Source organism: Clarias gariepinus, chromosome 1 (assembly GCF_024256425.1).
Source record: "Clarias gariepinus isolate MV-2021 ecotype Netherlands chromosome 1, CGAR_prim_01v2, whole genome shotgun sequence".
NCBI classification, from domain to species: domain Eukaryota; kingdom Metazoa; phylum Chordata; class Actinopteri; order Siluriformes; family Clariidae; genus Clarias; species Clarias gariepinus.
Window position 1 is genome coordinate 23,912,475 of NC_071100.1, and position 26,729 is coordinate 23,939,203.

At 40.7% G+C, this 26,729-nt stretch overlaps 1 protein-coding gene across 4 annotated transcripts in view; it reads left to right on the forward strand.

Moving 5' to 3' along the window:
• si:ch211-200p22.4 (phosphatidylinositol-binding clathrin assembly protein) overlaps nucleotides 1-25,787 on the forward strand; it is a 53,875-nt gene extending 28,088 nt beyond the window's left edge. The window contains exons 6-19 of one of the 4 annotated variants that reach the window (XM_053515811.1): nucleotides 643-754; nucleotides 1,580-1,686; nucleotides 3,486-3,527; nucleotides 7,372-7,457; nucleotides 8,247-8,370; nucleotides 12,282-12,415; nucleotides 12,612-12,706; nucleotides 14,033-14,143; nucleotides 18,620-18,751; nucleotides 19,274-19,304; nucleotides 19,411-19,546; nucleotides 22,525-22,590; nucleotides 22,669-22,800; nucleotides 23,701-25,787. In XM_053515811.1, coding sequence (XP_053371786.1) covers nucleotides 643-754; nucleotides 1,580-1,686; nucleotides 3,486-3,527; nucleotides 7,372-7,457; nucleotides 8,247-8,370; nucleotides 12,282-12,415; nucleotides 12,612-12,706; nucleotides 14,033-14,143; nucleotides 18,620-18,751; nucleotides 19,274-19,304; nucleotides 19,411-19,546; nucleotides 22,525-22,590; nucleotides 22,669-22,800; nucleotides 23,701-23,715 — 1,323 coding nt within the window. In that variant the 3' untranslated portion in view covers nucleotides 23,716-25,787. The remainder of the gene's footprint in view (nucleotides 1-642; nucleotides 755-1,579; nucleotides 1,687-3,485; nucleotides 3,528-7,371; nucleotides 7,458-8,246; nucleotides 8,371-12,281; nucleotides 12,416-12,611; nucleotides 12,707-14,032; nucleotides 14,144-18,619; nucleotides 18,752-19,273; nucleotides 19,305-19,410; nucleotides 19,547-22,524; nucleotides 22,591-22,668; nucleotides 22,801-23,700) is intronic. The other 3 variants (XM_053515985.1, XM_053515894.1, XM_053516070.1) reach the window with 3 other exon arrangements.
• The last annotated feature ends 942 nt before the right edge of the window (nucleotides 25,788-26,729 follow it).

Sequence of the window (26,729 nt, forward strand, 5' to 3'; positions counted from 1 at the left end):
GGACAAATTATCTCACTAAGAGGATGTTTGCCAATATTTATTACATCCAAATTATTAAAAATTTTTTGAAAAACTTTCAACCATGCGTATACTGTATTACCCGTCATAAATTGCTAATAAACTATTTTATTCGATTAATTGTGAAGCATTAACTTAAATTTAACTTGAGAGATTTTATTTATTTATTAATTTTTTATCATCATGCTGAAAGTTCTTCATAACCTAAAAAAAATCAATGAAAACCTCAACAGCCCCCTGGGTACCTCCGTGTGTTTTTAAGCATCTCTCATCTGAAATAAAGATGAGTCGTATCTTTATAGCTCCTGATTGGCAGTGTATCTCCTCACTAGGATGCAGGAGCTGTGGCCTAAGGTCTAACATTAGCTCAAGTTTCTCTGGCGAAAGCATAAATCACACCTTTATTCACGGCCGGGTAACTCTGTGCCAGGCGCTAAATTATTCATCAGGATTAGGTCGCTTAAGACATCGTGTTCCTTATTTAAACAACGTGCCGTGAATGGAAAAAAAACTTTACATTGTTGGTTCTCATCAGCCTGATCCCTGCATCCCTTCTGTTTGACCCTGAACACTTTATTTTTTCTTTAATCTCTTATATATATGTGTGTGTGTGTGTGTCTCCAGGCCAACCCTAACGAGCTCACCAACGGTGTGATCAACGCTGGCTTCATGCTGCTTTTTAAAGACTCCATCCGTCTGTTTGCCGCCTACAACGAGGGGGTCATCAACCTGCTGGGTGAGTCTCTCACTCCGCCCCTGTGATAGCACAGGGGTGTGTCCTAATCTAGCCCTCTCAGAAAAAAGCTCTCTCTCGTCTCGTTCAGAGGGGCGTGTCCCAATCACGCCCTCGCAGTCTTTTTTTTTTTTTTTTTTTTTTTTTTGTTGTTGTTTAAAGAATGGCGTCATACTCTCGGTCACAGGGGTGTGTCCCGATCTCCGTCACGCTGAGGAATGTCCTCGATTCTTGCTCTGCCCGAAACGGTGCTGAATTCCCGCTCTTGGAGAAGGGTGATCGTTTTTCTTCCCCCCTCTCTCTCTCTCTTTCTGAAGGGTGACATGTCTTTAATAAACCTGCGCTCCATTCTCTGAGAGAAGAGTGTGTCCCATTGTCACTCAGCAGGTTGCTGCTGTGTGTGACTGCATCATTAGGCGTGTAAGAGGCAGTATCGAGCAGGCTGACGGTTCCCGTGGCTTTCGCTACACGCCGCCGTGATGTCTTTATGAAGCGGCGCGTGTTCACACGGTGCAGAAGAGTCCTATTGTTAACACTGACATGGCTCAAATCCCCAGAACCGTCTTTGACTTTCTTTCCTTTTTAATTTATTTTTTTCTTCTCCCCTGTAAGCTGTCCTCTGCACATGGAGCTCAGTCATTAAAAGTCTGAGCCATTCTTAAAACAGGCACTAAATAGCTGATGCGTGTGGACCTTTCTGCAGCCGACACCTCTGATTCGCTCTCCCCTGTTTTGCCGTGTGTGTTTTGACACTTCTGTTATGTGGAAATTACAGCTTCTGCTCAAATCGCTGATTTCTAATGGCTGATGTTCTTTTTGTCTGCACAGAAAAATATTTTGATATGAAGAAGAACCAGTGCAAAGACGCTCTGGACATCTATAAAAAGTTCCTGTACAGGATGACCAAGCTGTCAGAGTTTCTCAAAGTAGCGGAGGTACGTACAGTGTTATTTCTTCTGAATAGACTGACTGAAGCACGACTCAGATATTCACCTCTCGTTTTGTTAAGTGAATAAGCTCTTAGGCATGAGGCTGACCGTGACTCAGGGTTAACGGAGGGACGGATGTTTTTCTCGGTCTCATGTTTTATCATTTCTTTTGCCATTCTAGTGAAGGGGGGAAAAAAAACCCTTCCAGTATATCTAACCTTCAGCTCAGTTATTGACAGCAGTACAGAACGTAACATTCATTAAGGAAAATGATAAACACACATTTCATATGTTAAGGAATTCTTCACGTTAAGAGGCTAGCAAATATTAATACCGGGCGTTCAATTCAAAACGGGACTTTTACGTTAATGGTTAAAGTGTAAACCGATAGACGTTTACAGACTCTTAGCCGCAATAAAACATTTAAAAAAGTTTTAAAGTAGGCTGACCATCCAATTAATCCCACCTGAGGCGACTTGCTTTTGTTCACTGAGTGAAACCGCGGATTCTTGAAAATCGGTGTACGACTCGCCACCAACCTACAGAAGAGACTCGTCTGTCTGTGGGAACTGTACACACAATCATACACACACTACCACTGGTACATTACAAGAACTTCGCTAGGACACGTCCCCCGTACAGCACTCACCTCACTCCAGAACGTTTCCACATATTGGGGCCATTAAAGTAGTTCCTGGGAGGCCAGTGCATAAGTGTAGATGGGAATTATATAGAGAAATTAAGCATGCTTTTTACTTTCATAACTTCACCAGCTTGTTTGGTTAAGTCCCGGTTTGACTTGAATTTCCATTTATATTTAATCACATTCTTTCAAAACATGTCAGATTTAAATATAGTGTCGAGTCATCCACTTTTTTTTTTTCACTGTTTGTTTATCCGTTTGTAATATTTCTATGTGTATGCTATGTATAATAATTGACCAGGTTGTTAGGGGAACTGATCTCATCGCAGAAACATGTATATTCACTGTTCAGGATTTAAAGTTTCACCTGAAGAACTTCAGGCATCTTGAAATAAGCGGTCGTCGTCTTGGTGGTGCGGTGTAGAGGAAAAAGGTCCTCACTCTTGCAATCTGTCTCTTGGTCTATTTATGTCTCTGACGCTTTCTCAGAAGTTCAGTCTCTCGCTTCCCCCCCCCCCCCCCACCCCCCACACACTCGCTCATCCTTTGGTGTGAGCTGCGTTGTGAACCGTCAGAGTGCTGTGACACCTTCTTCCTGAATATTTCACATGCTGATGATTTGCTCATTTTCTCCCTGTACCTCTCTTTCTCACACATGAACTCTCTCTCGAACTCTCTCTCTCTCTCTCTCTCTCTTTCTCTCTCTCTCTCTCCCTCCCCGTTTTTCATTTAAGTCCGGCGAGTGTTTCTGGGAATTTTTTTTTTAATTGTTTTTTTTTTGTGAATAGCATTTACTCGTGTTGGGGTTCGACTCTTTCCATTTGCCATCATTAAACACTTGGTCTTCATTGTGTATTTTGTGTTTTTTTTTTTTTCTTTTTCTTTTTAGTTTTAAACGTTTTAAATTGTGTCCGAGCCTCAGCTCTAAATCATTAAAGCGTCGTCATCCACATACACATTTCTGTCCATGTCTCCTGAGTAAACAGCAGTATGGCCAACCTTCACGTTTCTGTTCACATCAATATTTTTTTGTTTTCTTTTCAGTTAAAGACACTGCATGAAATAATGACCCTTTTGTTATACTGTCCCCTCCCCCTTTGTTTGTGTGTGTCTGTGTTCATGTGCCTGTTTTTTATTTGGTTTGTTTGTTCGTATGTCACAGCAAGTTGGGATTGATCAGGGTGACATCCCAGATCTCACTCAGGTCAGTGTACATTTCATCTCCACTTCCTGCTCCATTTCCTGTTCTCTGTTCTCTGTTCACTTCACCCTCACCATCACGTGGTTTCTCTTTCATTTAACGTTTGGTTGGTCGTGGATGGTTCCAGTCATTTCAATGGTAGAAGGTCAAGGGAAGATGGAACGCGTTTAGTGTGTGTACAATGGTTCCCTTTATAATAAACCAACACGAAATATTAACCAATGTGTGTGTTCGTGTGTATGATTCATACGTGCTCACATGTAATGTTCGATTTCACCTCGTCAGATTTCACCTCGTTGCTTCCAGACTGTTATGCTGTAGGTGATGGGTTTTGTGATCAGCATCATTGTGAGCTCATCACTTTCTAATTCAAACAGGCTTAGTGCGCCCCCACTCCTCTGCATGACGCCCTCACACCACAGCTGTTCTCCGCGTATGATCTGGACAGTCCGAGCTGCTGATGAGAGACGCGAAGTCGAGTTTCTTTAGTTAAATGTATTGGGAGAAATCCTTCACACCGGGACTCTTATAATGCGTTAGCGTAAGCCCGCGCGGTAGCTGAGGACACTTTGAGGTTACATTATTCAGCTCTTTAAATTAAAGGTGTGACTGTCTGAGACTCATTTTGTCAAGCCGCTCCAAAGAAAAGCAGCGACACATTAAAAGCTGGCGTGGCTTTATTTATCTTTTCTCCTTTTGTGAAGCTGGCAGGATATTTCTTTAAATTCTTAGTAAAGTCCTTCCTATTTTTAAAGAATTGGGAAATTCTGCTTTCGGTTCCTGTTTAAGACTGTGGAAAGACTAATTTCTCAGTCACATCCATGCGTGGGTGATTGTTTTCACCTTGTTTTAACTCGCATGATTCAGACCTCTTATGTTGTAAGAGGAAGTAGCATCATCTTGGAAGCTGCACAAGGGGAGAATGTTTTAGTAGTAACTGAATATTTGGTTTGAGCGTTAAGTCTAACGCTGAACGGCAAGAATTTTTAATATACTGTGTAGATCCAGCGTACTGTACAGTAAGTACGTGCTCGTAATGTTGATATACGAATGAGTAAGGAATAAAACATCTGCTGTTCAAAAGTCCTGCTTCTGAAGTCCAAAGTCGACTTGATTCCTCGTGCCAGTTAGGGAACTTCATTTTGAGCTGGTGAAGTAACGGAAGCGTCCTTAAGACCGGGATAGCGATTCTCCCAACGGGAGCATGTCAAGAGTGTGTTGAAAAGCAGCACCAGCTGGCTCAGAGACAGTGGTTCGCTCTCTCAGTTGCTTTAAGTGCACTTTATACATTAGTCATGTGACCATGAAAGTTGGCACAGAGTCCCTGCTCTCCTCACATCTGTGAGACAATGAGGACACTGACCTCGGTAACATTGACACTGTTTAACTGGACCAGTACAGTGCTGTGTACAATACTTTACAGTATTGAAGTATAAAGTGTTGAGAGTTTTAAGGATTTTTTTAAATATATATATTTTTTATAGTTGGATAAATTTTTTCAGGCCTGCTCTCACTGCAAGACACGTACTGTAGATCATTTATAAAAGGACAAACACAATGCACTATACGGTTAACAGTGATGAAAAGAATATGACCGTCTTTTTAAAATAAGTGACGGTGTGTGTTGGTGGCGTTGCTCCCCAATCTGTACGTGCCGCAAGAACAGAGGGCGGAGACATGACGAGTTTACCACACAATCCACAAGTCTGCATGTTTTCTCATATCTCTCTCTCCCTTTCTTTTTCCCTATATACAGTAGTACTGTGCAAAAGTCATATTATGAATTAATTGATAAATTTAATTAAAGAAATGTGGAAAATGGTTGACTGTGACACGCTGCAAAATGCCTAAACATGCTATTTAAAAATTAGTTTATGTAACAACCTCAGTAGCAGCAACCTCATTTCCCTCTCGCCTGTTCCAACCACTCAGCATCACCAGTATACTAATCACCCAGCCTAATCATCGGTCATCATCTACACCCGTTTCTCACTGGTTCAGGCCTCAAGTTAGATGCTTTTAATGCTTAATTGATTCATTAGTCACTGTGTGGCTTGAGGGGCCAAGAGCATTCCTCTGAAACTGCTCAGGTACTGAGACTGGACTTAAAAACGAGAGACAAAAAAGTCCTTCAGAGAGCCTGGAGAACTATTCCTCAGGACTACATTAGGAAAAAAACAAAAAAACGGGGAAATAATGAGTTTGATCAAAGACTTGCACAGTACTGAAGGCATGTGTGTGCGTACATACATTATAAATATATAATGTATATATGCATGCACATGTACACACCAGTCAGAAGTTTGAACACGTCTTATAATTCGATGGTCGCTCCTGATTTTTATTTCTCCTTACACTGTAAAACAATGCTGAAGGCATCCAAATTGTGCAGCAATCTTCTTTGAACAGTTGATATTAGGACATGCCTCTGATACTATAAGCCTTCATAATGCCTTTAATCTGAGGTGATGGATGTTAATTGGTGATATCTGAGGCTGGTAACTCTACATGAACGTCTCCCCTTCATGATGGTCTTCATGACTGACTGTTACTTAATTACCTAATGCCCTGTGTGTTGGTTTATAGTTTTGAAATCTTCAGTATTGATCTAGTGTATAGAAAATTATCACAAACATTGAATTAATTAGAAGATCAAGTCCAATCTTTTGACTGGTAGTGTGTGTTTGTGTGTGTACTTTTATCTTTCTCTTTGAAGATGTACTGATGATGCATGTATAGGGGATCAGTACTAACTGTGTTACATATTGCAGGGTAATGGACAGTGATGTGTTTATTAACATGAAATCATAGTTTGACTAAATGTCTGCTGTTTATTCTTAACTTTCTGACCGCAATCACATCATCCTCCTTAACTCAGACGCCTGAAAGGGTGACTCCTAAAAATTATATTTCATTAAAAAAAAAAAAAACGTTTGAATCATTTTAAGAGGTTGTGTTTCGAGTTTGTTTTCTGCGTTATTTTTTTATGCAGCTTGTCGGCCTTTCTGAACTTCATTATCTACAGAGAGGAAGGGTGACATTATGCATATTAACAGATCGGCTGCAATCGTTAATTCTCTATCTAGTGGTCTGTAGCATGATGCCAAAGGATTGTAAACACCTGAGCATCGCACCCATGTTTGCTTGTTAAACGTACCATTACAGATTTACTTCCTTAGCCTCCTTAGTGTGGTTGTGGGTTGTTTCTTTTGCTCATGGCTCTTTGCAGGACAATCAAGTAGTTTTTTGACACCAATGCCTTCATGGAGGGCAGTTTGTGCACATTGTCATGCTGGAGCACATTTGGGCCTCAATGAAGGCAAATTACATTTTAAATTTGTCTTTGTCACATATACTGTACAATAAAATTCTTTAATTTTTGTCTATAAAAACTTTAATAGGAGGCTGGGGTCAATGCGCCGGGTCAGCCGTTTGAGACAAGGGTTCATCCGCAACACCTCTGGGTGAACCTCTGAGCGACCGGTTGTGATGCTAGACTTTCTAAACAACTGGGTGCTTTAACATTGTTGCAAAGGTTTTGAAAAAGGACCACGTATTGCCGTGATGGTCAGGTGTCTGCATACTTTTGGCGTTATGTGCATATAAATGTGGTGAATATTAACACTCATAAGTATCTGTTTCTGCACATACTGAGAACCCATGTCAATTTGTCTTTTTTTCCTGTCTCTCTCTCTCTCTCTCTTTATACCTGTGGGTTGAGTGAACTGGTGGAGGGATACCTGTATAGGCATGCAATATTAAAAGAAAAAAAAGCAGATGCTGGTTGTTGTGTATAGCTCCACACTCATTCTGGCTTTCTCTCATGACCCTCTTGGCATCTCTGCAGGCTCCCAGCAGTCTGCTGGAGGCTTTGGAGCAGCACCTGGCCTCTCTGGAGGGCAAGAAGACCAAAGAGTTCTCAGCAGACAGCAGGTACGGCACAGCACCGAGCGCCAGACAGACGCACCAGCTGGAGGTTTTTCCATCACGACAAATGTTCAGTACATTGGTATAACAGTAAAAGAGCCGTCACGACCAGGTTCAGGAAGGTTTTACAGGATGTTTTAAAGAGTTTAATCACACTAGTCTCGGAATTAAATAAATCTGATGCTTTTATTACAGCAATTTAACAATTTGCGTTATTTAAATCTTGTTTTTCTTTCTGTTGTAGACTTTCAGGCTGTGCAAAACTACACAGCTTTATCTGTGACTCAGAAAAGCTCTGCTACTGGAGACACTAAACAGTCGTCACTTTAGATAAAACTATATCAGCATATACAGTAAATCATGCGATTCCTTATTTATAAGTTTATGCATTAATAACCTTGGATTATACAGAGTTCCTGCTACGCTAAAGTGCTCGTTTATTAGCCATCGCTACAGAAACGCAGACGTGTGAGAATGAGTTCATATGAACCCGTGACTTTCTTGTCTGTCAGAATGGAGAATTTTAACAGTGTCATGATAATGAGTTTTATTCAACACCCACCCCCGGGATCCTGATGTGAGCAGGAACAGAATTAATCTCGAGGCTTAACGGGAGATTCCTGGGTAGCGTAAGGATCTAACAGCACGACGGACTCGAATCTGATTATGAAGTGCTGTGATTAGCTGAGATATGAGACTCCGTGCTCTCAAACCGCAATAGTAATCAAATCTAAATGAAACAATGCTCTTCTCCATAGATGCTAATGCTATATATGTGTTTGTGTTTGTCTGTAGAGCCACCACTTTGTCCAGCGCTGTGTCGTCCCTCTCGAACACGGGCATGTCCTTCACTCGTGTGGATGAGAAGGAGAAACAGCAGGCTCTGGAGGAGGAACAGGCCAGGCTGCAAGCTCTCAAGGTGTGGACTTCTGCCATCCTCAGACTTTAATCACCTCGGTTTGCTTTTCGTTTGTGTTTGTTTGTTTGTTTGTTTAAATAAATTAATGTTTTATGCACGGTATAATAAGATATTTATTAAGGGATTAGCTGTCATGGTAACTGACTAGCATGGGCTCCAAGTAGTTTTCGTCCTTAGTGACCTTTCAGGGAAAACTTTGATTGATTTTTATGGCTTATTATAAGAATTGATTGGGAGTGTGCTGTGGAGGGGCACTGACTAGGCAAGAAACTTCAGAGATGGCATTTAAGTGAAGTGTCTTGGGAGCTCTGTGCCTAACCTGCCAAGCAATAAAGTACCCGGGTGCTTTTTTTATTTTTACATTTTTAAGGTCAATTGTATAATCGTACAGTGGTATAATTGAATAATAGTACAGCAGTATTGCAATTTTCCCCCCCCTGTTGGTTCCTCTAACAACGACAACTTGAAAGCTGAAAGACGGAGAAAAGTAACACATGCATTTTTCTTCAGGCAGCTCACGCTGTTGCCACATTTTTCAATTCTTATTTTTTGGTCAGATCAGGTTTGCATGTTATGACGGTTCACATTCATTTAATGTACAGTAGACTCGTCTGACCTCAAACCGCACATATTTACAAATCAATACATCTTTGTTCATGCTATCTGGGTTAGACCAGTCATATTTGTACAAGTTCACTCATTTCAATCAGTGAATGCAATTTTAGTTTAGTTTAGCATAGAGAAAAAAAAAAGTTTCTCTGTGCATGTAGTTAATATCACGTAAACTTCTATCACACACACACAGGAAAGCACCATCTGCAGTCTTCCCCATACATGCGTACACCTGCGATTGTGATTGACGTAGCAGTGTGAGTACTCTCTCAGAACACACACAAAAAAACTGTGGCATGATCAAGACTCAGACTTTCTGGATGATAAGTGAACAGACTATCTATAAAAACAGTTTTATTGTCCCCACCAGTCCCAGCCATTATGATGTGCGGATGAAGTAAGATTTAAAGAGAACAACAAGAGACGACAAATGCTTCGGGCAGTCAATTCTTTTGGTATTGAAATAATTTGAACAGAACCCTAAATCTATGATTGCTTTCAAATTAGGTTTATGCCTATTATGCAGACTATATGCCCTATGAACATAATTGATATAAATGATTTGTGGTTCAATTTTGCCCTTGCTTATCTGCATAGAACTCAAACCTGTTTAAGTCCTGGTACACAGAAGGTTCTACTATCATTTCTCTCTATCTAGCATCCTCTTGCTTCTTTCTGCTCGAGTTGTAATAGAAGATTCAGCTAGTCTGATCGGGAAATGTTAGTCATTTATGCTCGTAAAAATTATTATTATTTTTTTACCAGTTCCTATGGTGCATGAGCAAGGGTTTCATCCATATCTGCATGTGTGATAAAGCTACAGGACATTAGGTGGAACCGTTCCCAGCAGATCACTGTTAAATCACTGTTTATGTTCACACTATTTGTATTCATGGTATATGTAATAATCATTTAGGGCTTTACTTCAGTAAGTCTGAGTGACATGGGAACTTAACACTGAGATAAATATATATGCAGTGTAGCTCAAATCAACCAGTCTTTTTTTTTTCTTTCTTTTTTTCTTCTTCTTCCCCTGAGAGTTTCCCCAAACACCTGATCTCAGACCAGAAGATTAGACTTATTTTTTATATATTTTTTTTATACCCCAGTTTGGAAACTTTTCATTCTAATGAGAAAAACGACAAACATGCTTACAGATCAGTGAGGGATAAGAAAAAGCTTAGCCTACATCCTTTGGTGTTTTTTGACGGTGTAAAACAGCGCCACTCAGGGAACACGGTGTCCTTCACTCAGGTAGAACCACGCGCAAACGCATTTGTTTACTCTGCACGTCCCAGTAACGTCAATGATTAGCTCCGGGGCGACGACAGGAGCGTGAGGTTAGCCAAACTCCTTTGTCGGGAGACTTTTTCATCCCGTATGGAACACACACACACACACACACACACACACCGTAGCCTCAGGACACCCAGAACGTGTCCTGGAACGCACTCTGCATTTAGTTAAGCTGGATTTAGAGGCTCAGTATACTACCTGGGGCTGGGCGAACGTTCAGAGAAGCTCTGATGTCGAAACGAGTTATATTGATCACCTTCGGGATCAGCGTCTTGTTTATTTGCATGCATGCCGTTATTGCAGTAGTTTATGCCAAGCTTATACTAATTATTTAGGCGGCTTTCACACTAAACTCGAGCTCTTTACAGTATGTGCTGATAGGAGGCGTCTAACTGGCCTAGTTTTCTCTTTAGACTAGACTTTTAGATTTTTCTTGTCCCAAGTTGCATTACAGCAATGGAATGGTAGTAATAAAATATAATGGTGTTCAAGTCAAAACCAGAACTTTTGATTATGCAGAATCAAAAAAAAAAAAAAAAAAAAAAAAACAACGTAATGTATAAGCACTAAAAACTCTATCTTTATTTCTCTATATAATCCCCTGCCGCACTAATGCGCTTATCTCAGTGCTTGGATACCATCAAGATAGAAAGTTGTCTCAGTACACCAGAACCATTATCAGACTGCCTGCTTTACGTCTGAAATGCCGGTGTCCCAGGAACTCCTCCTTTAATGGTCTTTTCCTTTTAATGGAAAAATGCCCTGGTTTTATCACTAAAGATGTTCCGTTATTGCAGGGCAACATACGACTTCTTACTGCGACTGCACCACTTGCATGTTACGGAACTCGAAAGTCCCGGTTTGACCTGAACGCCCTGTGTCGTTTCTATTCAGCATGTTGTAGATCTTGTATTTACGGTAGTTTTCACTGGCACCATCTTCACCCTCCACCACCAAATGCTGATGACTGTTTATAATTAATAAATAAATAAATGGATCCTACACATTTGACAATATACTGTAGAACATGCTAGTGCTGTGTGTGTGTGTGTGGGTATACACTATACAGTATGTTGTCAGTGTGTGTGAGTGATAAAGGCAGTTATCTGGTTTGCTTAGTGCCTGGTTTATCTGTAGTCTGTGTATGAACTTCAAAGCTACACAGGGTCTGGTTCTGTAGTGTATGTTGTTGTTTAGAGGTTATGATGTATTTTAGCAGTACACTGGGTTTTGTGTGTGTGTCTGACTTTGAGGTGAAGTTTTCAGCGCAATCATTTATAAGAGCTGTGGGATCGTTTTTGCATTTTGATTGCCTGAGTTTATGTCTGTGTGTGGGCTTACCTGGTTCCTTCAGGCTTAATTGATCAGCTTGTCCCCGACAACTTTCAGCCATTTGCACATTTTGATTTATTTTGTTTGTCTCAGTAAAGTTGGACTCAGTCAGGGTTTTGAATAGATCCATGAAGTAAGAAGTGGGTAATATGTCTTGCACTTTGCCAGGCTAACAAATGTCTGTCCGTTCAGTAGACGCAAACGTTTACAGCATTCTATTAAAATCTAAAACTAATTTTTAAATGTATTTTTAAACAGTAAACTATTTCAGGAGTGTGAGAGAAATGCCGAGTGTTAAATCATTAAAGGAAAAATCTGTCGCTGTGAAGGTCTTTAGTGTTGATGATAATCTGTAAATCGTCCATTCTTAGGATCTGTGTATGTATCGGACGCATGTGCTGAAGCGTTCCTTTAGTAAACATGTTTAAACTGCAATCCTTCACAGCCTGCTATCAGCCGTGCATGCTGCTGCATCCTGAGTTTCTCATCCGAGGGTGAACAGTGCAGTGGAGTTTACTGTATATTTAGATTTTCTCGCAGGCTGTCAGCAGCACGCCGCAGGCTGTCAGACACGTCTTTAAGCTTTTCGCCTTTTTTATTTATTTCTTTTTTGAAAAAGATATTTCATCAGTATAAAAGTAAGGTGACAAAAAGTGTGTTTGTGTGTTTAGGATCAGCGCCTAAAAGAAATTGGCATGCACACTCCCTCAGCGTCGCCGGGTGCTCCGTCTGCAAGCAGTGCCAACCACCACAGTGGAGCAATGGACCTGTTCTCCAACCACAGTACTGCCCCTGTCACCAACAGGTTTATACTCTCTCACACACACACTCACTCACGCGCACACACACACTCTCATATATATATACACACTGTTCTCACTTCAATCACTTACCCCATACTCTCCATAGTCCTGTCTACTCTCTACAGACGTTTCTCATTATTCCTTTGACAGTTGTAGACTGTATTGTAATGACCTCTTGGCTCTGCATCTCATCCACAGCGTGCCAAACCTCACCAGCGACCTGTTCGACCTCCAGCCAGCTTTCATCCCTGCCGTGCAGAGCACTCCATCCATAGCCAGCAGTGCCTGGGGAGGTAAGACTCCTCCATATCACTCTCGGATTAAAAAAAGAAAAAAAAAATAGCATTGTCTCACAAAACAATGGTTATGGTACATCACAAAACAGCTGAAAAGTGCTGTTCGTCGCCTTCTACATACACAACCTCACACACGTGCCGCATTTTGCTCTGGAGAGAGTGATTTCATAGAGCATCTTGCTGTTCGACTACGGGCCCACACTTGGCTGTGATGTCATCGGGTTTTAAACTCGTGAGATTCCCACATGAAATAATATCCATGTGAGCGGCATTACACTGTGACGTATTTGATAGAAAGAGATGGTTGCAATCATACTGCTATTGATATTTTCACTCATCCATTTCCCGCTCATTTGTTCACTCCGATCATCTGTTGACGCATTAAATTAGTCCCTCTTGTACTGATCTAAATGGAGCAAATATTGACCAGTGCTGAATGGTTGTACCTTTTATAAAAAACACACACAAAAAAAAACTTTTTTAAATGACATTCTGAAGGTATGCACCATGTCAATTCCCATCTGCTTAACCATCTCCATCGAGGAAGACCTGCATCTAGACTGTATCCTATTCCAGCATCGTACAGCCGCGTCACTAATGATAAGAAAAAGTCCCAACTGTTTCCTGGTTATTTGGTTTAACCAAAAAAAATAATAATAATATATATATAAAATAACTTCAAAGTATCACACTGGATAAGAGTGTTTTCCCAATGTCCATCTAACAAGTTAGTCACTTTTAACACTTAAACTACAGCAGCTAGAAACAGTTATTTTTTTCATTCCTTATGGAAAACCATCACCATAGCAACAGTTAGAAGTGTTATCTTGATTAAATGACAATATATCGGAGTAAGCACATTAACATAAACCTTGTGTCTGATCCTGCTGTCAGCACCATAGTGAAGGTGTTATACCAGATTATTTACTGTGTTGTAGACGTTAGAGATGATGTCATAATAATAAAATATATGAATTAGTTAATCAGATTATAAAATGTTTGGATCTGCTGTGGTTTGTCACATGATATCTCGTGGTAAAGCTCTCGAACCGGTGTGTTAAATTAAACGTTATGCAAGTGCGAAAATTTAATTTGGAAGCATCAGTACGAGTCCTGTGTATCTCAGCACTCGGGTGTGAATGAAGCTGTGCCAGGTGCAGATCTGAGCACATGACTAACGCAGTGAAAGGTGATTTCTTGTTGTACGCATCATCTACCTGTGCAGAAAATCAGGATGAAACCTTCGAGCCTGGACTAAGGTTGTGCGTATGCTTGTCATTTCGCATTTAAAAAAAAATTATCATTATTTTTTTTTGTCCTTAGGTATGGAGGGCAGCACTCCCCAGCAGGCTGCACGTATTTCCGCCATGAATGTAGATTTTGATGCAGTGTTTGGGGCTCAAGGTGCCAATAACGATGTGAAGCCAGCAGCTGGTAAAATCCTCGCAAAAGGATCTTATTTAAGCAGCTAATCCACTGCCGTATCAGTCAGCAAGCTAAAAAACGCTTTAACCCTCTGCTCAGCTAACCTCTCTGCTTTGTCGTGCTTTAATAGAGCTGGGTGTCGCGCTTCTCTTTAACAGGTTTATCCGGCCCCTGTTCTGAATGACAAATGGCAACATTTCTGTTTCATTTTTTTGTCTGCCTTACACTTCTACATGGGAGAGTCACACGTGCCAGCTGTGGACACTAGATAAAGCCCAGCGACACTAGAGGGACATAAACACCCCATCTGTGATGAGGAAAAGACACTGACTTTAATAGGATGGCCTATTATGGAAAATTTACTGTTTAGTCTTTTAGGTGGATTTCCGGTGTGGTTGTGTGCACAGAACATAAGGGGTGTAAAAAAATATATAATAAACATTCCCTGCTTTTTGTCTGTTTTTCATTTCTGTACTCCCCAGGCTTAAAGCAAGGCAATTAGATTTTTTCCCTGTTGTGATCTCAAATAAGAGACCCCTCTCCCAGGTGTTGCTCAGCTCTGTTTTCTGGAGGGCGTGGCTCAGCGGCAGCTTATTTACATGCAGAGAGCCTGAAGTAGTCTGTTTGGAGGACGAATCAGGGAGACAAAACTGTGTTATCAAAGGGATATTTCAGCTGAAGCACGTGTATAAGAGTGTAGAATGTTAAAAACATGTATAAAATATTGTACCTTTTAATGTCTTAAGGTCTTATTGAAGTCATCCAGGGTTAAGTTTAATTGCATTACGAGTCTGCTCAGTTCTGCTCAGTGGACCTCGCATTCTGGTCCAGTCAGTTTAACAGATGAGTTTAGGACATGTCTGATGTGCAGCTAAATAAACTGTTTGAATTTGCATGAATTCACTTTATAACCTTTTGTACACAGCTTCAATGAGAAGGAAGCAATGTCTTTAAAGAGAGAATCTCTCCCCTGATTACAGTTTTTTTTATTTTAAATTATATATATATATATATATATATATATATATATATATCAGTGTATGCAGCTTTAAGGTTGTAATGTGACTCACCCCAGACAAGCAACTACTGAAGTGTTTAAACAGTGTTTCTCTAACGACTGGAATCTCTTCATGCCTACGTGGTTCATGTTAAGACTCCTCATTTCAGGCTTCAGGCCCAGAAAGTGATGCAGCCAAGCCAAAGCTTCCTTTTCTGCTTCAACTTTTATTTATTTATTTTTGTTTTTACCCTTTCCTTGCTGTAATTTTCAGTCTTTTCCCCCCATTCTGTTTTTCCTACTTTTCCTTTTCCCTTTTCCTCATTCTTTATCCTTTTTAACCTTTCTCTCTCTCTTACTCTCTCTCTCTCTCTCTCTCCACATTTCATTTCAGTGTAACAGAACAACCTGTGCCGCTGCCTGTTGGCAGGTTCGAGAGTGTGTGTGGTGTTTTAAAGGGTTGTTGCTGACTCATACTTTCTCCATCTGTTAGATGCTTTTTCACTTGAGGGCTAGTCCAAATAAAGCAGGAGGACACAGATAGATGCATCTCAGCTCCCACTAACCACAGTACTTCAAACTCTTTATCTCTCTCTCTCTCTCTCTCTCTCTCTCTCTCTCTCTCTTCTGGACTGTACTGACTGTGCAGTGAGTTCACTCACACACTTCTATGTTTCTGGTAAAGCAGTGAGGGTGTCTTGTGTCAACAATCTGTCCAACAGCCACACTTGCTTTCTTTCTCTCTCTCTCTTTCTGACTGCTTATATTCAGCTGAAGCTGTTGTGCTTCCCTTATGGAGTGAACTATTAAGTGTGAGAAAGGCAGCAGCTGTTCTCATGCACGAGCGTGACCATACCTTTGACGATATTTATTTAAAAACGTAAAAGAGATTTACCTGGTTGGTTACACAACATTATAAACGACACACAAGACCTGTGTAAAGAAAAGAATGATGACGATAGGGGCAAGATGAAGCTCATAGTGAGATATTAAAAGGTAAAACTAAAAGGATTATTCTGTTATTTTAAATCATAAGATTACCCTTTAAAATGTACAAATCTACATTAATCAGAATGTCTATCATTCCTATGCCCTGGCTTGGCTCTGGCTTTAGCATGGGCTTTTAGTTTTGGTACAGCTCAGCATGCATGGTAGTAAAAATTGGTATAAAATATAACCGGTCATGGATAATTTGTCAAATCTTAATGTTGGGTGTTGGTCTGAATTCTCTACAAGCACGACCGTGCCAGATACAGTGTTGCAACAAAACCGCTCTGATTACGGTGCAAATCATGGTGGTCAGTTCATATGTGAAAATGATTCCTTGTGCTCCCAGAGCCAGACCTTTTCTCTGTTTGAGTCCTGGAATACGTCCATGCAATCAGAAAAAACATTCAGGTCATCGGTTGACTTCATTTTATTGCCACATAACGCTGCCGATTGACTAACGCGACCCCAGATGGCTTTGTATGGTGGGTGCTGTATTGCTTCATTCACTTCCCGTCTTACTTTGACACACCCATTACTCCATCAGAACACATAACCTTTTTTCATCGCTCCAAAGTCCACTCTTTATGCTCGCTAGCAACGTAAAGCCTTTTTTTTCTGGATCAAATGGTTAAGGCTGTAGGTTACTGGGTTTCTGATTGGAGAATCGGAGGTTCGAGCCCAAGCACCACAAAGTTGCTGCTGTTGAGCAAAGCTCTTAACCCGATCTGCTCCTGGGGGTGCTGTATCCTGGCTGACCCTGCTTTCTGACCCTAACTACATTTACATTTAGGCATTTGGCAGATGCTCTTATCCAGAGCGACTTACATTTTTATCTCATTATACATCTGAGCAGTTGAGGGTTAAGAGCCTTGCTCAAGGGCCCAACAGTGGCAACTTTGGTGGTTGTGGGGTTTGAACCTGGGATCTTCCGAACCGTAGTCCTTAACCACTGAGCTACTCCTGGCCAACTAGAATATGCGAAAAAATTATTTCAGTCTACTGGAAGGTATCTGTAATAAATAATTAAATTATAATTATTCAGCGCTGTCCTTTTAGGGTTTAATAATAACAGTGTTTAACAGTTCCTGACCTAATTCCAGTCATTTCAGTTTATATAATTATTTAACAGTAATTTTAATAATTAACCAATAATTTGGCCTTTCTGAAATGTTGAATATAATAATCAGTCATTCTCTTGTAAATATATCTCATGGTAGACTTCTTAGCATGGGGTCGGGGGCTGGTTTAAGAGGACAACATGCCTCTCAGGCAACATTCTCTCTCGCGCTCTCTCTCAAATCTGTGCCATTCACTGAATAACTGCCGAGGATTGTGTACAGGAGGATTTGCTGCATTACTCTGCACAATTGACCAACACGAAAGCAGCAATCAAGCGTGTGAGCACCCGCTCTATGAATTATCTCTATGCTCAGACCTTACGAGTCAATTCAGTTCAATTCAGCCTGACTGATAACATCATGTGTGTTTTTCCAAAGCCTGTTACAAAAGCTAAAATAATACCCATTGGAAAAATGTTTCGTTGATTTAAGTTAAATGGCAATACCTTGTTATCTTACATCATATCTTGGTCTCGGGGCATATTTACAGCTGCGGCTTTGCTTCAGACGTGGAGTGGCGAATAACACGGTTGAACTCATCATGTTGTTTCCTGTTTCAAGTTTCACAAAGGCAGGAAACAGGACTGTGAAATCTGCGAAGGAGCCGCAATGCCCTCAATAGCACTTTTCTACCTAAGAAATGCTGTCGTTGGGTAAAATGCACAAAGAGGGAATTCAAACTCAAGTCACGGAAATATATAACGAATTCCGTGTTACCGCTGTACAGTATATAAGTGAACAACTTCTGACAAAATGATTTACCTGAGCCATAAATCACTATCGAGCACAAGTAGGCCAGTAAATAGACAGGTGGACAAAGTTTGATTTTATTGGTATAGCAGTTTTAACAAAAGACGTATCTAAATTTGTCACGTCAAATTTCTATACGTTAGAAATACGGATGTAGGTTGTTAATGAACAAGCCAGAGGCAACAATGGCAATAAGAAAGATGAGGAGGAAATCCTGAGAGGAATCAGACAGCCAGACGTAAAGACAATGCATCCTCTTCTGGGTATCACCAGATGGTACGGTGAAGATGATACAAATAATGCAAGAAAATTTTATATTCTGAATATGAATCGTAGTATATAGAGGTAAAGACAACCTGTTTTGTAAAAGCCTTATGATGCGTCTCGGCACATGACGGAATCTCTCACATTCATTCAGATCTCGGTTCTTCTGGCTTAACACCGTGTAACCCTGCTCGACCGTGCTGGAAACACTTCTTCTGCTGCTCGCTCCCTGTCTGTTTGCTCTTCTGCATGCTTTCTGTCAGAATACAAAAACAAAACACTTTTTTTGTTCTGTACCTTCAGCTTCTAACACTCAATATTTAACAGCTCGTCTGAATCTCTGTCTCTCTCTCGTCTTCCTCACAGGGTTTGATTCTCTAGGAGACCTGTTGAAGCCCACATTACCAGCTCACACTCAGGCTCCCATGATGCCCCCGCACACAGGGGGCAAGCTGCTGGCCAACGACCTCGACTCCTCCTTGGCCAACCTCGTAGGCAGTGAGTGCACACACTCTGTTGTTGTCCACACTTTCATCTCAACTCTAGTTCACGTCTGATGTTTGTTTAAAAAAACAATAATAATCTATTTCTGTTACTTTTTAAAAATATTGCTTTGTGAAAAGCCAAACCTTTCGACTGTAGCTGTTGCAGTGTTATACAGCTCTTTTATAAACTGCATGTACAAGGTGGATGGGATGAGGTGAAGCAGAGAGTTTGTGTGAGTGAGGGTGTGTTTGGGAATAAACAAGGACATCCGATAATGTATGTCTTGCTCAAGATATTTATCTCAGGTTGGATTATAGAGCAAATGCTTACGAGTGTGTGTGTGTGTGTGTGTGTGTGTTGGAGCAGCAGACATGCAGCTGAATGAAAACGAAAGTCTTAATCAAAACGGCGCGAATCTGTTACACTCCCGGGGGGGTTGCAGCTCCCCAAACATCTTCATTAACAGACCTCTTTTTTTTTTCTCCCCCTTCCTTTCTCTCTCTCTCTGGCTCACTCTTTCCTTTTATGTTACAGATCTGCAGTTTAGTGGATCGTCAGTCAAAAAGTGAGTAGCACTCAATATTACCAAAAAAAAAATTTCCCCCTCATGAGCATAGCACCTATCTCTGCAGTAAATGATATCCATATTAAGCTGTGTGTGTGTGTTGTAGACCGGACATGCATTGGACACAGCCTGGGGAAAAGAAGATGACTGGCGGCACAAACTGGCAGTCCAAAACCATGAGCAGCACGACTGCCTGGAGTCCTGCGCCCATGCCACCTGCCGCCATGCATGTGCCCCACATGGTGAGAACACACACACACACACATGCACACACACACACACACACATACACATACACTTTAAAAGGAGATTTTACCTTGTCTACTCTAAGTCCATGAATGATGCAAATAAATGTATTTGCTGCAGAAGCTGATTACTAAACACCTTCTTAACTCCAGCTGCTTCAGCTCCACTGTAGAGTCGCTACACTATCAGAACCCGTCATGTCATAAGAGTGTGAAAGGACAAATCGAACTGTGTGACGCCTTCATATATATATATATATAATATATATATATTTTTTTTTTCCTCTAGATGTTAGGACGGTTAATCCGGATGTAGTTTTTTGGAAATCGAACTCTGAGTTAACAGTTCAGTAGATACAAACGAAATCCTTGAATGGTCTGAACAGCACTTTTAGTTAGTGCTACGGCTCCGTGTTAAAGTGAGATAAACATCCTGGAAATTAAAACAAGCTTAAAACACATGACCCTTTTGTAATGTAGGCCAATATTTATTTTGTGTGTGTGTGTATTTAAAGTAAATGGCATTGACTAAACACTAGACGTACTTCACTGTAATTACACACCGAGTCTAATCAGTGAGGATGGGAATGACCAAGGGTCACCCGATACGATATCATCATGATACCTACTGTAGGTTATGATACGATTTGTCCTGCGATTTTATAAGTTTCGTAATCATTTTTTATTTACTATATTCTTAAACTAATTTCCAGAGTCCATTTTCTTTTTAGATGTCTTCACAATTCTAAACAAACGTACCATATAATTATATACACTGCACATGATGCTGGGCTGCCTCCCAATGTTAGAATGAATAGTTTAGACAGCGCCACCTGCAGTGTTGAGGAGGAACTTCAACATTTTACAACCTATATAGAGTAATGATTTAGTTTAAAAAAAAATAATAATAATTTTGAAGTCAGTATGACAGTTTTTTTTTTTCATCCTTTCATTCTAATCAGTACTTTAGACTGTCACATTCGCTGATCTTTACATAGAATTGTGTAGCGTCTCGGGGTCGACAGTTTGTTCTTTAGGTGGGTCACACTGTAGAATTATATGCTGCTGTCAAATGTAACATGGAGAGGATCGGAGATTGGTTTTATCTTAAACAGTGTGTGTGTTGTAGACCGGACATGCATATGGTACATCAGCTTGGTTATTCTATGTATTTGGAGTTACACGTCCGGGACTGTTTGTTTTATGATTTTCTCTGTGTACGCATTCCGCTTGCTCTTGAATTTCAGTTTTATGACCTGTCCTCTGCGGGAACGACTATACATCACTGTCTGTTTAAGTATATACTTCAGACTAACCTCTCACTGTCCTCTCCTCTCCTCTCTCCTTTTCTCTTCTCCTTCTCCACCTTGTCTTTTTCTTCCCCCCCCCTTACTCCTTCTCCACTGTGGTCAGCACTGGTTCATGCAAATGTCTCATGTCTAACGTCTTCTCCTTCTCCATTCCTTCCTCTCTCTCTGTCCCGCTCTGTCTTCTTGTCTCTTTTTCTCTGTCTGTCTTTCTGTCTTGCTCTCTGTCTCCCTGTCTCTTTTTCTCTGTCTGTCTCTCTCTTTCTCTCTTTCTCCCCCCTCCTGTGTGCCTAACCCAGCAGAGTGGAATGTTCTATACCGGTTATGTAAGTATCCCGTGTAATTGAGCAGTCTGTACCATCAGTCCCATATCCTTTTTTTTATTTATTTTTTTACTTTTTTCCTTTTGCACACATGCATGCGTCTCATCTTTGTGCTTCACGTCATGCAAACTAAATGTAGATTTAGTTTTTGCATGCGACAATGTAAATCCTGAGTTTTTTCCAGTTTTAGCTGCTTGACGCATGTCTGTAGAAATTGGACGTACAGTACATACACAGACATGGTGTGTCGTTTAATGCCTTTTCCCTTCATGTGTTGATGTTGCTGTACATGTGGATATGTACTGTAAGTGTGTGCGTGTTCTACCTTATCTAATGCTTCTGTTCCACTCACATTTACTCCTCCAGACTGCAGTATTCAAATAAACCAGCAGGGTTTCTCAGCTTTCACACAAGCGAGCTACAAAGTGACAGGAGACTGTGAGCTTTTGATATAAGCTTGAGATGCGGGTCACCAGGAGCAACTTTCTCCTCTTTTTTTTTTTTTTTTTTTTTTTTTTTTAGTTCTTCCCACTAATTCTATGATGTTTGTTTAGCTGCGGTTAGATCACCAGGTGAAAAAAACAACTAATGATCACTTTTTGCTGTAACTGGACAGGTCACACACTTACACCGTCAGCCATAACAATTACACACACAGGATCATGGGTATCCAAGTCTCACCCATACGCACAGGGACCAAACTCTAGCCTGTCCAGTCCCATCCCACAGAAACCCCAGTGCAGCACAGACTGCTGAGAAAAGTCAGTGTAAAGAGACCAAGGCCACCAACCCAGGCTTAAAATTCCTGACATCCCTTTTCAGATTGCACAAATCCAATATCCAACAGCCACCGCATACTGTAGGTTGTTTGAATGTTAAGGCTTATCAATGTATGTTATAGTGACGGTGGTCTCTTTATATCACAAGGGTCGAGCTTAAAATGCCTTGTAGCTTGCTAGTGTGAATGATTTAAAGTTGATGCTAATTAAAACATCAGTGGTAAAGTGCTTGCCCTATTATCCGGAGATCGAGAGTTTGATTCCCAGGTGATGCTGTAACCTCTCGCAGCCGGGGGTCTAGAGAGAGCTGATTGGCCGAGAGCTCTCTCAGAGGGGAGGGATGAGAGCTGCTTAGCTGCTTAAAATAATAATAAATAAATAAAGGGTGAGAACAGAGCAGTGCACTCTTCATCTCTCTCTGGCACTAGTGTGTCTGTCGAACCTGTCTATACTGTAAAAGCCTGCGGGGCCAGTGGGAAGCTACTGTGTCCTGTACTCTGGTTCAAACACATACGTTTGACGTCTATACCTTTTAACAACAATACATCTGTACTGTGTTGTCCCAGCAGGCTCCAGCTCCAGCTCCCATGGCCTTCCCCATGACCCCACCTCAAGTGCCTGTGTATGGAATGGTGAGTTCCTTCAGCTGCACAGAACCATAACATGCAAGCATTATAAAAAAAAATAAATACACATTGATGGTCAATAAGGTTGTGTGTGTCGAACAGGTCCCTCCTCAGATGGGCCAGATGGGAGGGGTTCCAGTGATGGCGCCACAGCCCATGATGTACCAGCCTGTTATCAGATCCACCAACCCGTTTGCTCCGGTTCCTGGAGCTCAGGTACACACACACACTCAACAACAGTGTGTATAGAAAAAAGAACAAAAAAAGACAAAAGCCTCACACATGCACAACCTATTGCTGGAGTATTTATAAAAAAAAATAATAATAAAAAAAACACTATGAATAGGACTGTAATAATATTATACCCGATTCCTAATTTGGCTAATGTGATTAATACATGTAGTTTTTTTTTTTTTTTTCTTCATTTAGCGGTTTGTTTAAACTATAAGGAAGAAGGGTTAAAGACTAGAAATGTGTGAGCAACAAAAATGTCGAGTCAGCAGAGGTTTTTTTTTTGTTCTGTTTTCCTTTTAATGCCGATGCAAGCGTTTATGAAGCTTCTCTTTACTTTAACATTAATAACTGTCTGTTCAGGGTCACCGAGCTTTAAATTTGCTTGGCTACTTTTATGTTAGAAACAGATAGATAGTGGCATTGCATCACACCTGTACTGTATATACACACACACACACACACACACACACACACACACACACTTGTTACAACTCCTTATTCTTCGATTTATCCTCGAGTCTGAAGACTGCTGTTTGCTGAAGTGAATTCTTGCTTGGGGAACTTATTCTTAACTCAGCAGTGCTAGTAAAGTGTGTGAAGCCCCGAACACTAATACCATCAGCACACATTACCATCTGCTGCGGAGGATCCATCATGCAAATAAAATCTGCTCACTGCTTCTTTTCCTGTTGATATATGAGGAGGAGGAAGAGATGAATTGTGCAGGGGCTACAGTTAGTAATGGTGTATACATACAGATATGAACACCGAGCGTATATTCAGGATGTGTTTCTTTGTATGGTGTTGGAAACTAGTTCAGAAAAGTATGCAGGTTTAAAATAATCTCCCTGTTTAAGCCTTTGCCATCTCTGTTTGGTGCAGATGCAGTTTATGTAGTAGCGTGGTGTAGCGGAGTGCCAGACCGGACGTCAGGATGATCCCAGAGCGAATCAGCAAAGAGAAGAAATGAAGACACCACCCACCATCACATTCAGGGAGGAGGACTGATGAAGCAGAAATACAGAAGGGAGGAGAACAGGAGAAGCAAAAACATTATTTTTGCCAAGACTCTTCACATTACTATATGACATGGCTTTTTCTCTTTTTACACACGCACACACGCACACAAAACAACAGGGTTTTAAATCAGCCTGTTACTAATTTGTTTTTATTGTTACCATTTTTTGTTCCTGTCATCAGCTCGTCAGTGCTTTTTATATATATATATATATATATATCTCACAGGTTTATCTGATCATGTCCTGAGGATTGTATTTTTCGCCAATCATTTGTTTCTAAATCAGGTTTCATGTCTGAAGATGACGATGTTACTTTACTATGTTCCTAAGATGGCCCTGAGCACTGTGTTTGGGTTCGAGCTGGGTGTGGAGGCCTGGGCAGGATGCCGTTCTCCACCCAGGCTAGTCCTGTCTGGTTAGTCTACGCAGAATGAATCATTCTTTAGTGAGTCTCGGCTGTGTTCTGAAGCAAACCGAATTCGTTTATAATCACCGCTAAATTCTGATCCGTGGCATTTGCCTGCACTTTAACTCTGCGTGTGTGTGGTTTATTGCTGAATTGTGTTCATACACTGAGCTGGTCTCTGCATGTTTGGATGCGGTTTCACTTATTCGTTTTTACAGTTATAGTAAACGTGTTACAGCACGGCTGACACCGTAAACCTTCCAGTAATCTGTCCGTCTGTCTGTCATGTGCTGCTTCGACATACGGACGTGTTGGAAAGCCATATTGGCGGTCCCACTCACGGGCTTTTGTGGCTGCTTTTAATATCTTTCACCACTTCTAAAAAAAAAAAAAATAATAATAATAATAATAATAATTGTAGCTCCTAAATATATCTAACTAATGTGGCCCACTCCATGGAAACAAGAGATTTGGAAAGGTAGAGCTCTTTTATCTAAGCACTTACATGCATACCTGTGTGTGTGTGTATATACTGTATATATGCCTGTAAACAGGGTCTTAACATCATGGTAATAATGATATTAGACATACAGTATAATGATTTTTTAAACATTGCCAGTCATTTGTTTTAAGAAACAGGGCTCTAAAGTTTGATACCATTTGTGTAATTTAGACTAGATATTTCTATTTCAGATATAAGGTTACACTTTTTTAAAGATATGAGTAATAATAATAATGATATTAATGATAAACCTGGCATGCACATGCTCACACGGTGAACTTTTGACCTTTTCTACTATACAGTACTTATTACCACTGTAGATGACTACAGGTTTCCCCGAACTGAAATACGTTTCCTTTTTCCTTATATTTCAGTCACAATCTCCTAGTATTTTAAAATCTGATTTGTTTCACCTGCACAATTCAGTGAGGCACAAAACCACATTAACAGATTTGATTCCGACTGCAGCACCAGCGTGTGAGATTGGCATGTTGACAGTCGGTATCGGATTGCAGCCTGAATTCATTATGCAATGCAACTTTCCCACAGGTCGAGATGTCCAATCACAAGATGTCCGCAGGTTGTTAAATTGGCTCCTTATTCACTGGTGTGCTTTCAGGAGGATAAACAAGATGAGATTTTCTCTTTTTTTTTTTTTTTGCTCAATCTTGTTTTAGTAATTTTGTTCTTTTTTTTAAATCATGTTCCAGCCGGAAAAAGTCTTGAACTTTCTAATAATGTTGCATCTTCAGGGGGGAAGTTTCAGCCCATGCAGTGTTCTCTATAGAAACTGTAAGAACACAACGTCATGTCACGTAATCTGCACATGTGTTATTTTCATCAGAATGCCTCAAGTTCTTTTAAACAAAAGCAGTCATGACGTCCCCGAACGGCTTCCAGCAATTAAAGCTGCCAAATTAACAGTTGTGATTTCAATTTGCAGTGAACATATGCTATCTCTTTTTCACACCCTCCTCCCACTTTCCAGGCACACGGCCACCTAGAGTTCTCTCTCTCTCCCTCTCTCTCTCTCTCTTTCTCTCTCTCTCTTTCTCTCTCTCTCTCTCTCTCTCTCTCTCTGTCTTTGGGGGACGCGAAGAACTTCATGTGCCAATATTATTCAGAGAAATTAGTGGCTGATATTTATTGCCAGTTTTTTTTTTTTTTTTTTTTTTTTGCTTTTTATCTCTTGGATCAGACAAATCTCTGCGAAGTGCAAGCGTTGTCATGGAAGCGCTGGCAGAGGATTGTGGCGGTGTTAGAGGCAGAAGGCGATGTCCGTTTAAAGGGCTTTGTGTTTCTATCTGGCTTTAGTCGCTGTGGTGAGCGTAAAGGCATGCAGGGTCAAGCTCTCACTCTATTCGTTACTCTTCTGCCAACTCGGTAAGGTCTTCTTTTTCCTTTTTTTTTTTTTTTTTTTAAGGCTCCACTTTCCTGCTAGTTATTTTTCTGGAGGAAAAAAAAGATACAGTAGAGGACAAGCTGCTTAAGCCCAAATGCACATAGACTGTATAAAAAGAACTGGACAAACCCTGTGATGTCACTCAAACGTTTTTTTTTTTTTTTTAAAGCTCAGCTGTAGGAGCTCTCTGGTTGCTGCCGTCTTGGCGGGAGCTGACTCTGTCTAAAGCCTGGTTAATCTATAAATATGTGAATGGACAGAACAAACAGACCGCTGCTGTTTGGAACGCATCCGATTTACCCACAAGCTACCGAGCTTAACTTTAGCTTTAAGTAAAACGCTATGATGGCTAGCATTAATGTATGCTAATGCTTTTTAGTTGAATCCCATCATCCATACCCTACACGTCATTCCAGGTCAACTCCTACATTTCTTGTGGTTGGTTAATAATAATGATTCCAGTGCACTGCAGCTGTCGCTCACATCAGCCACGCCTGTAATAATGCATAACTTTATAGCTTAATATCATTTTAACTGAGAAGTTACATGGAAATTAACTTTCTGCGCTTTTGCCATGTATGA